The following is a 17305-nucleotide window of genomic DNA, read 5'->3' as shown; positions in this document are numbered from 1 at the left end:
CACCCCATGCCCTTAGCCCCCATTAATACAGCTCCCCACCTCTGTTTTTGGTTTTTACCTATTTTCACAATTTTTTAAAATTTTTGAACACTGAAATTACCAGGAAATCAAAAAGAAAATAATCAAAAATGGAGGCCCATCAGTATTGTGTTTACAGACCTATTAGATCCTCCAAATCCATCTCCCTGCCAATGCTCGTTTGTAGAAAGGATCCTGGACTAACCAATGCAGAAGGTAGTATGGGAAGCCCTCTGAGGGACATACGAGAGCATGCATGAGTGTGTGTGGGGGGGGAGGGGGAGGGAGGAGACACGGCAGCTCGGGGCGGGGCAGGGGAGTGCAGAAGAGAATTGCAGTGGAGCTAGCATGAGCAACTCTTCACCAACAGAAACCAGCAACAGAAAGCAGTGAAGTTAGTTAATGCAGACTTGTGGGGACCAACAGCATCAGCAGACAACTTGCACTATATGGTTGTTGCACCAAAGTAAGAGGCAGCTTCCCATGATAGGTTAGGGACAGTGCAAAGAAGTGCCATCTTGCCTGAGAAAGGTAGGGTCTGATCTGAAGGCCCTTGTGGGAAAATTTGAAACAGGTTTGGAGGGAAACTCTGTGCAAGCTCTCTCTACTACAAGCTTGGGGCTTCAGAAGAGTCTCACTCACTAAGTAGATGTGTTGTTGTAAACTTAAATAACTCTGACATTCATTCATTACAAATGTTATGCAACAGGTTATAACTCACATTTTTGAGCTGCACAACTGCTACCAGGTAATTAGCAGACATGAACAAGACGAAGAGACCCAGACCTCTGGACAGCTATGAATGAAGCACAAAGGACGGATAGACCTGAGTTCTAAACAAAACAAAATTACGTACATAGTAGTTTGCAACAGAAAAGGCAACATCCTACCTCCTGGGGAAAGAAATAGCAGGCTTTGTTTGCCCCATTTGATTTACTTCCGAGTGAGTTTAAATTGTGTTTACTAATCAGCTCTTTAAAAAATGTATGTCTGCTAAATGATGATCAGACTTTTTGGTAGAGGTCAAGACAGGGTTAGTTAACTAAAGTAACTGACACTAATATTATAATCAGCTTAAATTTTTAGTCAGGGAATTGCAGGTGTTGCATATCCAGGTATTTTTCTTATCCTGTGATTAACACTACGGAGCAACAAGGTAATCAAAGGTAACAATTCCAAAGTTCAGCAAAAAACTTTTTCTAAAAATAAATAAAAGATTATAAAAGTATTTAATGTCAACACCGAAAGCATTTATTTTGATACTTCCAACTTTTTTTCTCTCTCTCTCTTTTTTTTTTTTTTTTTTACATATGATACATTCCAAATTTTACAAGTAGTCCACAGATATTAAAGTTATAGCCAATTTATTACAGGTATTTCTTCCCTGATACTGAAACCATGTTATATAAATATTTCTACAGTGAACATAAATACATGCAAAACAAATCAGAAAAGAAAACAGATTGTTAAGAATGACTAATCTTACAGAAAACAGGATAAATTGTTTACTTTGCTATTTTTTGCAGCCATAATTCCATCAATCCATTCAACCCTCTGCATCTCAGAAAAATGAGAAAAATGCCTTCTATCAATATTTTGATTTACCCAGAAAATCTGTCAGTGTAATGAATTGTGGCAGATACCATTTTGTTATTTCTGGAATATATATACCCATGATAAAACTGATTTTTTTAATGCAATTTTAACTAAGTTCCCTAGACAGGAGGAATAAAGCAGAAGCAGCAAGCCTTTCAGTAAAAAGAATAGTGTTGCAGAAGAAGAAAATTCTTTTATGACATGCACAGCAAGAAGTTGATATATAACTAAGGAGAGGAAGGGTAGACTGACGGAACATTAATGCTGATTTTCTTCCTGCAGATTTTGCAGCTTTCTTATAAAAAAGTGAGGTGTATATATGAAGATCAAAGAGCCGTTACAGACAAGAATGTCGTATCTAATACCAGCCTTAAGAAATAGGAGTTGATAATTGTTCAGTTTCTCTATTTTGTATTGTCTACATCTTAATTCAAGACTATTTCTGAGCCTGTGGAGAATTGTCCTGTACACTGTGACATATACAGAATTATTCTGAAACATTAAATCTGTAAAAATACAAACAACCCAATCAAACCTATTGTAAATAAAGACAGCAGCCACTGAAAGGATTGCTTGTCTGGGCTGAAGAGGAAATCAAAAGCAAGCCTGAGTAAAAGAATCACTTTGATTATTAAAACTCAGGACTATGTAAATAAATTGTTTTAATAATTTACCAAAAACTTGGAAGGCATTAAGATTATGGATTTTTTATCAGAAAGCATGTCATTTTGAGATTTCTTGGGGGTCTAACATTGCATTTACTACATACAACTATACCATCAGGCACCTACATACCAAGTGCAAAATCTGTGCAGATATAGAAAATATATTTATAAAATATACTATAGACAAACATCTTTACAGAGCTTTAGTCAAGTGTCTACTATGTCAGAAAGTAAATGTACTTGATGGTACAACTAAAAGGAAATGAACAGGAGTAAACAAATGCTCTGTGACTGATGTCCTTCATATGCAGAGGAAAATGGTTCATTTTTGTCTGAGAGTTTCTATTTGAAGACCTGAAATTAGTAAACTGCAATAAGATGTAGGTGGGATTTGCTCCTTTAAAGATGGAAGTCAAAAATGAAGAAAAATGTAACTTTTTTTTAATATATTGCCAATTGCCTTAAGATATGTTCTAAAACACGTCAACCCTTTAAATTTGGGAAAACAATCACATCATGAAAAATGAAAGGGTTTCCCTACTATATTCAAATTGCAAACCACACAATAGGTGTAAGGAGTGCAATGCTTCAGAAATAGCTTTAAATTAAATTGTTTTACTTATAAGCTAGTGTTAGTTCTTTTAGTAAAAAGAAAATCAACTGGAAGGCAAAAAAATCTGCAAGAATACGAATTAAAAAATAAATTTTAAATACACCGAGTTTAAGAGTTATCCACTGATGCAGACAGATACATCCATTTGCTACATTATTTTCATCCTTACTTTATTCCATTGCATGTACACAGTTTAAGTATTAAAATGCAGAATAATAAATAAAGTAAACCGGCTCAGATTACTAGCAAAGGGCAAAACACAATCAATAATTGTGCTTAATCTAGTCTCCATGTCAGCAGTTTTTTTCCCTCTTGCAGTTCATTAGAAAAATCAGAGTCAGATTTCCAAGAAGAGTCATTCTTTTGACCCAGAAACTTAAGTTCATTTGCCCAGGTTCTATACCCCAAGAGGTTTCATGTGAAGGAAGCACAGTGCAAATAATACTACTAGTAAAACCTGCTTACATAGAAAAAAGTTTACATGGTTATTGTAACCAGGATCTTTACAAAATAAACTGGAAAACAAAGGTTAAATAGAAGGACTGGAATTGTGTCTTTATTTTCCTCAAAAATTTTTTCCTAATCCCTCTTTTATTTGAAAAATTTACTGGGTTACAAAAATCATCATAAATAAAGTTCCAGTCTTCAGATGATAACCAATTATAAATGCTGCCAATCAATGCCAACTAGTGTTTGATTTGCTTCTTGTGCGTGTCCAATTTCTTCTGTGATACTGTGCTGTTGCCAGAGTTTTTGAATCTTTTTAAACCGTTCTTTGCACAGGTGTAAGGGATTCCCACGCCTGAAAAAAAAATACATTTATCAGGAAACTAACAACTGTGAAGTCTTATAGAGCACTTATGTACTCACAAATAATACACAAAACACTTACATAATCTTTTAATGTTACTGTATATATAATATTTTGTTGCAAAAATTGCACTGAGAGTTGATGCCAAAGTAACTTGATCCTGTAGTATTTCATTTGACGCTCTACAGACAAAATTTTCATCTTGCGTAATGAGCATCATTAAAAATGACAGCCCTTTACATTTGTGTAGATACATGTCATCTCTTCAAGATGAGGAGAGATACTAACTTAGTTTGGGGCCATATGCTCCCCCACAGTAGGAGGCATATTGGAGAAAAAATAATCTATAAAGGCAGAAGAAGTTAAGGAGAGACAACCATAGCATGCTTCTCAACCCCACTATATTTGGACGATCTGGTTATAGGTGAGGTACATATTATGGCAAACTTTGAGAAAACTGCTTAGGTGAGGCATGTTCCCCTCTGAAGCCAGTGGAAATAGAGGATCAAATTGTCAGGTGCCACTATATGGTCAAATAACACCAGTGGTATAGCACAAGCTTAATTTATCCGACCCAGGCAAGAATGACCCTGCAGGACTGTACTAGACAATGCATGGGCCAATACACTATTCAACTCATCTCCTGCCAGCATTGTGGACAAAAGGTGACACTGATACAGAATTGGGGAGGGTCGGGGAGGGGGACGACCCACCCTCATGACACACAAAACTTGGCCTGTTCTAGTTCCCTGTGACTGTTAAATGCTGGCATAAGTTACAAGCAGCTCCTGGGCTGGGGGAACAGCAAGTACAAAGCAGCACCAGGATTCGGGCAATATAGAAGTGAGCTTTGAACAATTTTTGTATGCCACCACCAGCTTACACTTTATGATTCTGACCATTTGGAAGGATCTGGTTCCATTGCCTATAAAGCCAGTAAGAATAAATGCTACTGAAGTCTAAGCTACCTCCTCCCCCTAAGATTAAAGGCTTCAGCACAGAAACCAGCATGCAGACCTACATAAAGTCAACTTGCAACAGGAGATTTTCATCTGATATAGACATATATACATAATTAACTATATTTAATAAACAAATTATGCATAAAAAGTAGGATATATATTTGTCAGTTGTATTGTCTATGGAACCTCAGAGATGCAGAGACATTATTCAAGATTTTACCCTTCAGGAAACCTCTTTATACCAGGTAAATTATTTCTCATCAGATGTTTCTAACAAAGTAAATATTTTTTTAAAGGTTTGTTTTAGACATTACTGCAGCACACAACTACATTATTGCCCAACTTTAGCAGCTTAGTTATAAATTATTTAATACATAACTAAGCTTATTATATGAACCAACTGCTTTTGAGAGTAAAAAAAAGTGTTTCAATGAATATTTTAAAACATTCTTTAGAAAATGTACCTGAGTCCCTGGTCTGTTTCTCCATAGTCATCAAGATAGGGAGGAGCATAAAAGCAGCCCTTTGTTTTTCCAGCTAAAAATAGCACTTGACATTCTCGTACTCTGCACAGAGAGACACATAGGACATTTTAGTCATGAACTTTGTGATGTGACCACATTTCAGGTATTTTCACGAACATTAGCTTCTTGCAACTCACACATGTATCTGTGATTCTATATAATCTCCACATACCGTGGAATTAAAATGTAAGTACCATTCAAAAATATTTGTAATCCCTCCCATGCCATGTGTATAGTATATACGTAATAAAATAGTACAAACAAAATGTTGTTCCACATTTTATCTGTTACAGCATAAATATCAGCATGCCTGAACTAATCTGTTTAGAAGCTACTTAACACTGCAAAAATAAAATAAATAAATAAATTGGCTTCTCATTAACAAATGTTTATGAAAAACCTGAAACAAGTTGTGTGGTCTAATCCTTCAATGCACATGTATTGTTGTGTCAGCAGATGGGAGAATTATTATAATCTGATGCCACAGTTTTATTCCTGTGAAATTAATTAAGAGCTAAGTTTTACACCAAAGTTATTTTCATGATTTCTGAAAAAATAGAACGTTTACCATGATCATTTCATTTATTTCCATGAACTGTTACACAATACATGGAACACATCCTTTTTCTGCTCAGCTTTGAACCTTGTAAGAGATCTTATTCCCTCAAAGATAAAAGCTCCTAAAAATTCTGAAGTGCAATGAGGATAAAAAAACCTCTATTTTTTGTGCAACTATTAATTAACTTATTTTTTATGAACATAATTGTCTTTACGTACAGTACAACAGTCACATTTATGGAAATATTCACTTCATGCTCATGTACAACATGTACCCTACTAATAAAATTTAGATACAATGAAGTCCTTACCTGAGAAATATACCCACTCCAGAACCACATGTATATGTATGTGCAGTACAGGCTCCAACATCTTCCCCTTCTAACTCTGTTTGACAACAGTAACTCTGAGAGCATAGCATGGTCCCACATACAAGGCACAATGTTGGTGCTCTGCTTTTATCACCACCTGATTTTGGACACCTTTGCATAAGCAAACAAAAAAAATCCATACAGGTAGGTGAATACAGTTAAATCTTTACTATGGAGTTATAGCTCAGTACTTTAAATGGTAATCAATAGATTCAAATTTATTCTGGAAACTTCCCCAGTTAAATGAAGTTACAGATTCTAATACCTCCCCCCACCCAAACCTTTTAGTTTATGTTTCATTTAAATAAGTAATGAAGATAAGGCACATTAGTGGAAAAGATGGCAGTGAACATATGCCATTTACTTTATGATTTTCTAAACAATCTTTTCAAGGCTCTCATGCTAGAAGATTTTTCCGTTCATCAAAAGCAACAAGTGGCTTTTAACGCTCACCATCATAACTGCATAAAAAACTTACGAGAAATTAGATGCTTGATTAATGAGGCAGCTGTAATCATCTGGAAGGTCTATTAATTTGTTAGATTCTCTTGCATAGCTAAAATGAAACAAACAATCAAATGTTTAACAAACAGTGGACGCAATCATTGCAAACTCATATTTTCCCAAGTGTTACCTCAGTAACAATCTTATGTAAGTCACTCAATTTTGTCTTCCATATCTTACACCAGTCTCTGCATCTATGACAATACATTAAAATGGCATATAGGGGTAAGAAATTTGATATAAAAATTACTGTGAACACACATTTCTTTAAATATTACACTGATTTTATATTAAATCATAGAACAATTTATATGATTACCTAATAAGTATTGGTGGAGGCATGCTGGAACCACATTCATCCCAGTGCTATGTTAAAGGACACTAATGAACTTCTAGGGTGCATCAACAGGGTTTACACAGACCAATTAATGCACAAGTCAGTGCACTTTAGATATCACACCCTTCTTGAGTGTATTACCTCACCACATAAATAAGCCCTTACTTGATACTGTTCCATTTGCTGTTTCATAGCACTACTCACAAGCCTTAGTTTTCTTCCTCTCTGCCCATGTGAATAGTTAAACAGCAGCACATTTTCAGCTTGATGTGATAAGCCTCATAAACTGATGTACCAAATAGGACTCCAACATCCCATAACTGAAACACACTAGATTTGGTTTGCATGGAGTCATATTTTTATTATTTTTCCTGTATGGCTCAAGAAAAGTCCAAGAATTATATATTCTTTCATTTACATACTTTAGACAGTGTTTCAACCTGATACACGATAGGATTATATGAACATTTCTCCTGCTAAAGGATCAGAATATTGTAAGCAAGTCTCTGATACAACTAATATTGTTTTGAAAACAGCCACTCTCTAATCCAAGAGACTTCTGCTACAAGGAGTAAATTTGTGTTTCTTTTTTTCATTACACAAACACTAACACTGAATATTTATGTAATTGGGAAATCATGAGTATTCATGTCAAGACCTTCATATTTTCCCTTCAGATTCTACCCCAGTGGTCTCAACCTGCGGCCCACTAGCGGCCTGATCAGCGAAGAGCTGTGGCCCACGTGACATCCTCAGGGCCATACAGGTACAGTAAAAGCTTTGTTATCCGGCATGTGAGGGCCTGGGGGGTGCCGCTAAGTCAAAAATTCCAGTTAACTAAGCATTATACTTACCAACGGGGTGGGAGGGTGGGGTCTGGGTGTGGGATGGGGCTCAGGGGATGGGGCACGGGATGGGGTGCAGGGTACAGGCTTTGGGAGGGGTTTTGGGGTGCCGGATCCAGGTGGCGCTCAGCTTGGGCGGCTCCCCACAAGCAGTGACATGTCCCTGCTGCTCCTAGGTGGAAGCGTGGCCAGGCAGCTCTGTGCGCTGCCTCCACCCACAAGTGCCGCCTTGGCAGTTCCCATTGGCTGCGGTTCCTGGCCAATGGGAGCTGAGGAGCCAGTGCTTGGTGCGGGGGCAGCGCACAGAGCCCGCATAGCTGTTCCTCCACCTAGGGAGTAGCAGGGACATGTCACCGCTTCCGGGGAGCCACGTGGAGCCAGGCGGGGAGTCTGTTTGCCCTGCACCAACCAGACTTTTAATGGATATCAGAAATGCCAGTTTCTACAGCTTTCCAGTTGGTAAAGTGCCAGATAACACAGCTTCTACTGTAGTATATATATTGTGCGGATGCGGCCCACAGAGAGCTGCACATGCAGCCCGCAAAGGTAAATAGGTTGAGAACCACTGTTCTACACAATGTAAGTTTTAATAATGTCTTTCAAACTGATATGCTGGAGCTCAACCAGTAGTTATGGGCTTGATGCAGAAACTTCTGAATGAAATTCTATGGCCTGAGTGTTATGTAGGAGGTTAAATGAGATATCCAGAACAGATCATTATAAGCTTCACAGAATCTCTGAATTTAAACAGTATTTCACTCTCCTTACAGATAATTAAATATATCTTGGTTCTTCCTCTAGCTATGCTTTTCAATTGCATTTTGAAGCTGTATTTTTGTAAGTTACTTTATTGACAGACCAAGTACAGGAAAAATTGCTACATTTAGTTACAGAGGGGGGAAAAAAACAACAAAAAAACCCAAAACTTTTCTCCCCCATCCTAAAATCCCTCCATACTCACCTTATGGCTTGTCTTTTGCCTTCCAGGTACCTTTTTACTTCATTGTTACTACACCAACTTCAAGAGAAAAAAAGATGCCATTTAGTCTTCATTAAATAATATTATAGAGGAACAACTACTAACAAGTAAAAAATATAGATCTATTTAATATACTTTCCATCCCAAAAGACTTCTTCCAAAAACTTCTGTATTTTACAGGTAATTTTTAAAATACATTCATCTTTCATTTCCAAATATATGCATTACTGGGAAAATATTTACACTAAATTTCTGGGGCAGCATACTTTATGTTAGAATTAAAGAATAAAGTTTCATACCTTTCTACTAATGTGTTCATAATTTTGCTATTTTCTTGAAAAAGGCAAATGAGGTTGTTTGGCAAGGAAAGATAGCTACATAAATGTTCAAACTGGCTTGCCCCAGTTACTGTAAATGCAGAAAAAGACAGACAATAAATAGTTGCATTTGGAAGATATCACCAACAGCAAATAAAACACAACCCTAATTGGGGATTATAATTAAGCCTATAATTTTGTCATGGATAATTTTAGTAAAAGTCTTGGACAGGTCACAGGCAATAAACAAAAATTCATGGAAGCCATGACCTGTCCCTGACTTTTACTAAAAACATCCCTGAAAAAAGGGAGAGGGAGGAGGGTCCAGCACCATGCCCCACTGCATGCAGCAGCATGGAGCTGCAGCCCTCCACCCCTGCCCAGTGGCTGGGAGGGATCCCCCACCCCCAAAGATGCTCCGGAGGGATCCCCCACCCCCGGGGAGGGGGTGGCTGGGGATCTCCGGGGGATCCCCCACCACCCTGCAGGGTTGGGAGCTGGGGGGCGGAGGGAGAATCCCCCACTGGTGGTGGCAGCTGGGGAACTCCGGGGCCCCAGTGTTGCAGTGGTCTCTGGAAGTCACAGATTCTCTGACTTCCGCAACCTCCGTGACATACTTATAGCCTTAATTATAATGTAAAAGGGTGACTTTTCCCCCCACACACTCCATGTTAAGATGTGTTGTGAATTTAAGGCTGGTCAGAGGTGCCAGATTGAAAGTCCTGGAGTCTGAAGTTCTCTGTTTATTCACAAAACAGATATAGCACAAGCAATGGCAGTGCAAATAAGGTTGCAAGTTAGTGCCAGTTATGGCTCATGAAATGAGCTCCCAGTTAAGATGTGGTCCAGACTGTGAAAAAACTGGAAAGCCCAGCTATGTAAAACAGAAGTTCAGGGAAGAAGGGAGTGTTTTTCACTCAAAGTCTTGCATACAGTCCAATAAAAGTATCCTTTACTCGTTTCAACATTTTGTCGAGGGGCCATAACTCAAGGAAATGTTACACAGCAAGAGCTAGTCTTGATAATAGCCTATATGAAAAAAAATACTGACTTTAATTTTAATTCAGAACTAAAATATCAAATAATTCAATTTTAAATATGGGGAACCGAGAGTAGTATGTGTTCATATGTGCCTTTTCTTTTTGATTATGACTAACACCTCCAGACTTATATCTAAATCCTATCTGAACCATAGCTGGAACTCAGCTACGGTTGTTGCTATCACGAATTCAACTGTAGTGTAAATATAGTGTAACACTCTCACTTTTGAAGATTAATTCAAAATTAAGGGCCTGCTGCTAATCTCACTGAAGTCAAAGGGAGCAGGAGCAGGTCTCGTACGAGAAGAATGCTCAAGGTAATAAAGATGAGATTTCAAACAAGCAATGAGCCTTTACTTCCTTTTAACCGCTAGAATATCAATTTCGTGTCCTATATTATTTTGAAACACAAAGATACAACAGTGCAAAATTGTTTGGTTTTTGCCTATTTTTAATTAAAAAGTGACTTTTCAAAAACTAAAAAACCTTTTCTGTTGCTTTGCAGTTTTGTGCAGATACAGTCCTGAATCAGTAATAAGTCAGCATTATTAATTAGCATTAATTATACTTTTATAATATTAATTATTAATAAGTATTAATTTCACCTACTACAGAAAGGACAGTTTAATGTGGTTTATTTTCATTGGCATTTAAATCATTTTTTTCCATGCCATTTACAAAGCTGTCCCTGTACATCTAGCAATAAATGGACATTACCTTGAATTTCTGATGGTGCTGGGACTCCATTTAAATAATGGAAAAACAAAGCAGAGCATCTCAGGAAAGGCATAATTCCAGCTTTTATACTCCTGCACAGATGCCAGCCTGAGGACATTTCTTTCAAGGCACTTAAAACAGAATGAATAAAATTAGTGAGAGAGAGAGAGTGTGTGTGTAAGTAAAAAATAGAGCTAATACAAAGCTGCTGAGCTAAACAACAATATGTTTAATAAAAGTTAGGCCATACTTCATATTGAGCAGTTTTTGACTTTGGCTAAAACAAATGTCAGGTAAAGAGTGTTTACTTTGAAGCTAACACTAATGGGAAGATAAATATTTTTTATGAATCTCTAAATTTCAATAGATAACACAATAAGGAATCAAAAATTTGGGAGAGGCTGAGTGGCTAAGAAGTAAATAAGTTCTTGGAACTCATCTGCAACCTATCAAGATTTATTTATGTATGCCAAATGGCTGATCAAAATTATTCTATTCTATAGTCCAATATTACTGAACTCTAAAGAGGTAAATTACAGAAATTTTCTGATTTGTCATGTGACTTTTTTCAGTTAATCATGAACCAGGATTAATTGGTAGCACACAAGGTGTAAGAACTTTTTAATTTAAAATATGATTCTCTTAACAGCATCAGTACATCAAATTCAGCCTTTATATGGTGTTACAGATTCTCTGCTGGTCCCACCACCAAACAATGGTTGTGTAAACTAGAGACTATAATTTTACCTTCCTGTATGCTGGCAAAGAAATTTATACAAAGTAAGCACTGCTACTTCTTCTTCACCATTAGGGTTTTCTTGGTCCATGCCATTTTCTTCTGAAGATCAAAGAAAAAATAAATCAGGTACAATTCTAAACCTAGAAATCACTTAATTTTTAATGGACAAATCTTTTTTAGAAATAGTTGAGAGAGGAGGTGAAGCTCTGAATACTACAGATGTTTATAAATGAAGCATTAAAGACCTGGCTATATTATCATCGGTATCAAACATTTAAAATAATGACAAACCAAATGTTGACAAGAAGGCCAAGAACAAACAAGAGAAATACCCCATTAGAAAACAAGGAAAAGATTGTTTTGTCTCCTCCCAGGGATCAGGAATGGCTGCCAATGTCACACAGAACAGATCTTTTTTGCACAATATACCATATCCAGACCCTCTTGTTACATGAGTACTAAAAGCAGGATGCATTAATTCCTTTCTTTAGTAAGCACAGATTATTTTCTTTGGGAAACAAAAGTTTAAACCCAGCCTGCGCCGTAATCTTTTGCCAGCACAGTTATGCTGATGGGGGTGTATGATTTGTGACTGATAGATTTTAATTAGCACTAAGGGTTCTTTGCTTGTATGAAATAGCAACATAGCTATACTTTCAAGTGTAGACCCGGCCTTAGTGTTCATTAAAAGAAAAATTTATAGTGAAACAAAAAACGGAGGCATTACCTGTTGATGAAGTAAGTAAAATTTGCACTATGTGTGCCATTGTGACAAGATGGAAGATGTGAAGATCTCCAGTGCCAAGACTAACCCCTGAAAAATCCTGACAGTATATGGCAGGAAAAGAGAGCACCAAGCTTACCTGTAATAGAAAAAAATAGAAAGTATAAGAGAATGAATATCTTCCCCTTCTCTGCCACAGCCTCAAGAATAAGTAAGTTTTTTCTTGATGTCATCCTTTGTGCTGCAGGACACTCGATGAGACTAATTTTAATGCCAGTTATCCCATTCCTTCATGTGTCATAGGGATAACTGTCAAATAATGCAGGGTTCCCTGCCCTTTTTCCCAAGTCAGAGAATAAACTGTAATATAGCAAAAAATATTAAGTTTAAACATCTGTGAGAAAGAATCGTAACTTGCCATACATTTTCCTCGAAACTCTTGTGGTTATGCAGAAAATATATAACTGCAGCTTTGATATATAAAAGATGCTTAAGGGTACATCTACACTGCAAAAAGCCCAGCAGTGCGAGTCTCAGAGCCTGGGTCAACTGACTCAGGCTTAGAGTACAGGGCTAAAAGTAGCAGTGTAGATGTTCCTGCTTGGGCTGGAGCCTGGACTCTGAAACCCGGTGAGGATCTCAGAGCTGGATTCCAGCCTGAGCAGGAATGTCTACGCTGCAATTTTTAGCCCCATAGAATCATAGGGCTCACACGCTCTCATTTGACCCAGGTTTTGAGACTCACTGCCCCATGTTTTTTTGCAGTGTAGATGTAATCTATAGGACCAAAGGTGTAGGTGTATTCATTATGAAAAACTTACCAATAAATGAAACATGTCAATATCAAGTATGCATGGAAGATTTCCATTTTTTTCATTAGGCACCAGTGCTGAATATATAAAAAACAAAAAATGTATTAATTACACAACAAAGAGAATTGGCACTGATTTTTGCTACAGAATAGACTATAGCAATCTTAATTGTGTGTTAAATGTTTTAAGTGTCTACTCACAAGTTCTTTCCGTTTTTGGCTAGGAATAAATTAATTCAAGAACTTATGCACACTGCTGGAGCAGGTTCTATTCTAGTTTCCAAACTTTATATTTCACCAAAATGAGATAAGAACAAAATAATTTGTATAAAACTGTATAGTACATTCTGTTCTGATTTTTCTTTTGGTTACAACTGGAACTGCAATAGAAAAAGTGGTGGTACTCTCCCAAGCTCTGCCCATGCGAGTTACCAAAATGAGACACTGCTCACTGTAGATTATGCAGACATTTAAAATATGATATTATGCAGCTCTCTGAACTCTGCTGGGCTACTTGAGCCTGGTTCCCCTCTCTGGGCTTCAATATGTCCATAATCTCTGCAGTGCTCTTTGGGGTTGGCTCCTTCTTAATGAGGGAAAAATAAATAAGTGGTGTTATCTCCACTTATGGCACCAAAAATGAGACCTTACTCACAGAAATTGTGTAGATCTGTGAATCTTCTCTCCTATTTTATAAGACAAATTAATTACCATGCTAAAATTTAAATCAACTCAGAAGCCCAGTGATGACAACACCTCACTGAGATGAATGGGGAAAGTGACACCTCTCAGAGCTGTTGTTCCAGCTGAGATCACATTTTTGAGATTTTTTTTTTTTTGAGTGAGTCTGTAGCAAAGACAAAGCTTTGATTTTGGAAAATAGGATAGCAGTTGATATGTACATGGCTGAGAGTCAGCTTAATATGAGCCTTGGTTTAAACCCCTGCTTTGATTTGGCACTAGTGCTTCCCATAGTTTTAAATTTTACTTTAAATAAATGTAACCAGTGGAATAATAATGCAACTAACAAAACAGTACGTTTGGTTTTTTTTTAGCGTACCATGTGCAAATGTAAACTTAGAATAGCAAGCATACAGTAAACATAAATCAAGCACTCCATGCAATAATAGATCACCCATTTTGCATGGAGAGTACCTCCATTTAAAACCAAAACAAAAAACCAACCTCCTTGAAGATACAACCATCTACTATTTAAAGCAACATCCAAAGAAAAATATCACAAAGCATTCCCTCTGAACATCGTTACCCCAGATAGAAAAATCCAGATGAAGAGCATAATAAAAATCTTAGTCACAAACTGTACAGTAATGTAAGCCACCACACCTGAGAATATTTTTATGTTGACCGCTGCAAATACTCCAAGTGAAGAGGTGATTTACTGTTTCCAGAGCACTTAATCTTCCCTTAATAACTGAAGAATGCTTAGGCAAATTTAAACAGCTATTGTTATTTGAGAACAATTTACTACTGTGATGATTCCAATACCTTCAGATTACAAGTGCTAGTGTTTTGGTAAATTCAACAAACTCATAAACACCTATGATAATTTTTTCCCCCAGTTTCTATCAGAGATTTAGTACTGCAAGTGTTCACTGTTGGCTTTAGTACTGCAGATGTCAGCAACTGATCCACTTCTATTGATTCTATTAATAGCTTCAGAGTATATATGAATCTCAACATTGTCTGAAAACAGCACTTTTTGTATAGTGCAGACCCTACAAGCCATCCCATCTAATAACCTTGTGTTAAAGTAATTGTTGCTTTACTGATGATTATTATTACTGTCACTTATCTCATCTTACAAGGACTTAAGTAACTTGAAGAAAAAAAAAAAGGTAAGTTAAACTAATACAGCTTTAAATTTTACATTGGGGTTCTATTGACATTGACATTACTTAATTCTTGACAGTGTTGTTCTTTTCATCAAGAAATATACTGTTTATAGCATACATGTATTTATACAAAGGTATAGATATTGGCTTGATTTTCAAAGGTGCTGAGCAGCACAATCTCTAATAATCAGGCTAATATATCTTATTTATTATATTCTATTTCAGATGACTTAGATCTCAAGTGTTGGGATGTCTAAGACTGCTCATCTATTTCCACAAACATTTCAAGCTTAGGGCTTTATGATAGTTTAATTCAAATAGTTTTCAAGTTAACACAATGTAATTACATTAGATTTTTTTTTCAGCCAGTATCAAAAGCTATGCTTTCCAGCTACTCAAACTAAAACACCCCCGAGTTCTAATACTGAGAAATCTCAGCATTATTGATCCAAATTACTTAAAATATTGTTAACAATAGTTAAAAAAATCTGGGTCACAAAGAAAAACCACCATCAGTCCATTCCACAATAGGGATTCTGTAAATTTACTTTCCTGTAGTGTATTTTTGAAACTTGATTCGTGCATTCACAGTAACAATAAGTATGCCAGAAATAAATGTTCTTATCAAATTAATGTTAAATCATGTAAATTTTAGATAAAAAAGAACGTTTGCAAGTCTCACAGCTTTTAAAGTTTCTTCAGGGTTTTATCTTCTTATATAGTTTCTCAAATAATCATATTGCTTGCTGTAAGCTAATTTTTGTCAGCTTTACCAGTGGCTGTACTTATTATGCAAAAATAATTAGTATAATGTATTGAACTTACATGCAAAGAGCCTACAAAAGTGACCCTGTACTGCCGAAAGAGATGAAACTGTCCAATGTGCTGCTGCAAATCTTGTTAATGAAGTAAGGCAGTCATCCTAAAAAAAAACCAAAAAAAAACCACACAACCCCAAACTAATCACCACAATTAAGGTCTTCAAGATGGAATAAAATGATGCCTTTATAATCTATATAGTACATTACTCTAGATAGGTAGCTAGTCTTTACCACATAATTTTGAGAGATATAGATTATGCCAAAAATTCAATGTAATAAAGATATCAGTGTGTGTGTGTGCACACGTGTAAACAGATTTACAGAACACAGTTACAATCTCAAAGCTCCCTGCTTTGACTGTCATTATGACGAGACAAACCCAAGCCTATTATACTTAGCATTCATGAAGAAAAACAACTTAATTATATTTTACATTTGTTTCAAGTTAATATATCAGATATCAGTAGAGAAAAGGGTGTAACCCAAGTTAAAATGAAACTCTCCAATAATTTCAGGCTACAATTTTGGCACTCTGGATTAAAAAAAAGACAACCCAGTGATTCAGAACGGAGGCTGCTATTTGATCCTACCTGTCGGCAAGGTAAATGACCAAATAATGGTTTATCTTCATCAGCTAAAATTCTTTCTGCAGAAGGCAAAAAAAAAAAGTTTCAGAGCTGTAAATTTAAATAAAAAATAAATAAAGTTAAATAAATAAAAAGCCTCTTGCCAACACACAGTAGTTGTTACTACAAACAAAATGTTACCTATAGTCTGTATTGTGTAAGCACAGCTACCCCAGCACATTATGGGTACACGCAGATCTTGTTCATTGGGATGCACCTTCAGTCCCACTTTATATGTTGCAGTACCAAATGTTGTCAGCATCTCTTTAATGCTTTCAGAATAAAGACTCCTGAGATGAGAGATATTGGTTGATTGGCATTAAAAGTCTATTCTGAAAATAGGCAAATTAAACATCAAGTGGAAGCATAATATCTGAATGCTCTGATTTATACAAAGTTGACAGATCTTTTGGACCATGTCCTGCTTACCTGACTCAAGCAAAGTAGTCTACTAACTAAATAGTGGCATTTGTGTGAATACTGGAAGAAAGACTTGGCACTTTATGCTATTTTAAACAGTTTGTGCCATGCAATGCAGTAATCAATTTTTTGGTTGTCTGGATTAGACTGGAATTTTACATATTTGTACAGCACTACCCAGACTTTGCCCTCAACACAACTGGGTAGAATATCTTTAAGACTCTAATGGGAGTAATATGTGCCAATTTGAGGGCAGAATTTTTAATTTACTTTCCCATTAAAAAAGAGTCAGGGCAGGGGGGCTTACCCCACTCCACCTGCCTGGCATTCCAGCCGGGCGGAGCAGGGCATGTTCCCGACCCTGCTCCCAAGCAGGAGCGCCAGGTGGCCTGAACGGAGCGTGCCCCTGACCCCACTCCCCGGCAGGAGCGCCGGGCAGCCCAAGCAAGGTGTG

The 17305-nt window shown here is 36.8% G+C and overlaps 1 protein-coding gene across 4 annotated transcripts in view; it reads right to left on the bottom strand.

Annotated features, from left to right (window-relative positions):
* Nucleotides 1–1230: 1230 nt before the first annotated feature.
* Nucleotides 1231–17305, bottom strand: part of UBR2 (ubiquitin protein ligase E3 component n-recognin 2) — a 106150-nt gene continuing 90075 nt past the window's right edge. For 3 of the 4 annotated variants that reach the window (XM_073339013.1, XM_073339011.1, XM_073339014.1), the window contains 13 exons: nt 16573–16721; nt 16396–16451; nt 15810–15906; nt 13142–13209; nt 12324–12459; nt 11605–11695; nt 10858–10988; nt 9083–9191; nt 8766–8822; nt 6597–6674; nt 6059–6229; nt 5130–5231; nt 1231–3694 (listed from right to left, as the gene is read on the bottom strand). In XM_073339013.1, the coding sequence (XP_073195114.1) occupies nt 3553–3694; nt 5130–5231; nt 6059–6229; nt 6597–6674; nt 8766–8822; nt 9083–9191; nt 10858–10988; nt 11605–11695; nt 12324–12459; nt 13142–13209; nt 15810–15906; nt 16396–16451; nt 16573–16721 (1387 nt within the window). In that variant the 3' untranslated portion in view covers nt 1231–3552. Of the gene's footprint in view, nt 3695–5129; nt 5232–6058; nt 6230–6596; nt 6675–8765; nt 8823–9082; nt 9192–10857; nt 10989–11604; nt 11696–12323; nt 12460–13141; nt 13210–15809; nt 15907–16395; nt 16452–16572; nt 16764–17305 lie in introns of those variants that run through there. The other variant, XM_073339015.1, reaches the window with a different exon arrangement.

Source organism: Lepidochelys kempii, chromosome 3 (genome assembly GCF_965140265.1).
Source record: "Lepidochelys kempii isolate rLepKem1 chromosome 3, rLepKem1.hap2, whole genome shotgun sequence".
In the NCBI taxonomy this organism is placed as follows: domain Eukaryota; kingdom Metazoa; phylum Chordata; order Testudines; family Cheloniidae; genus Lepidochelys; species Lepidochelys kempii.
The sequence above is the reverse complement of the archived record's forward strand: the minus strand, read 5'-3'. Positions and strand labels throughout refer to the sequence as shown.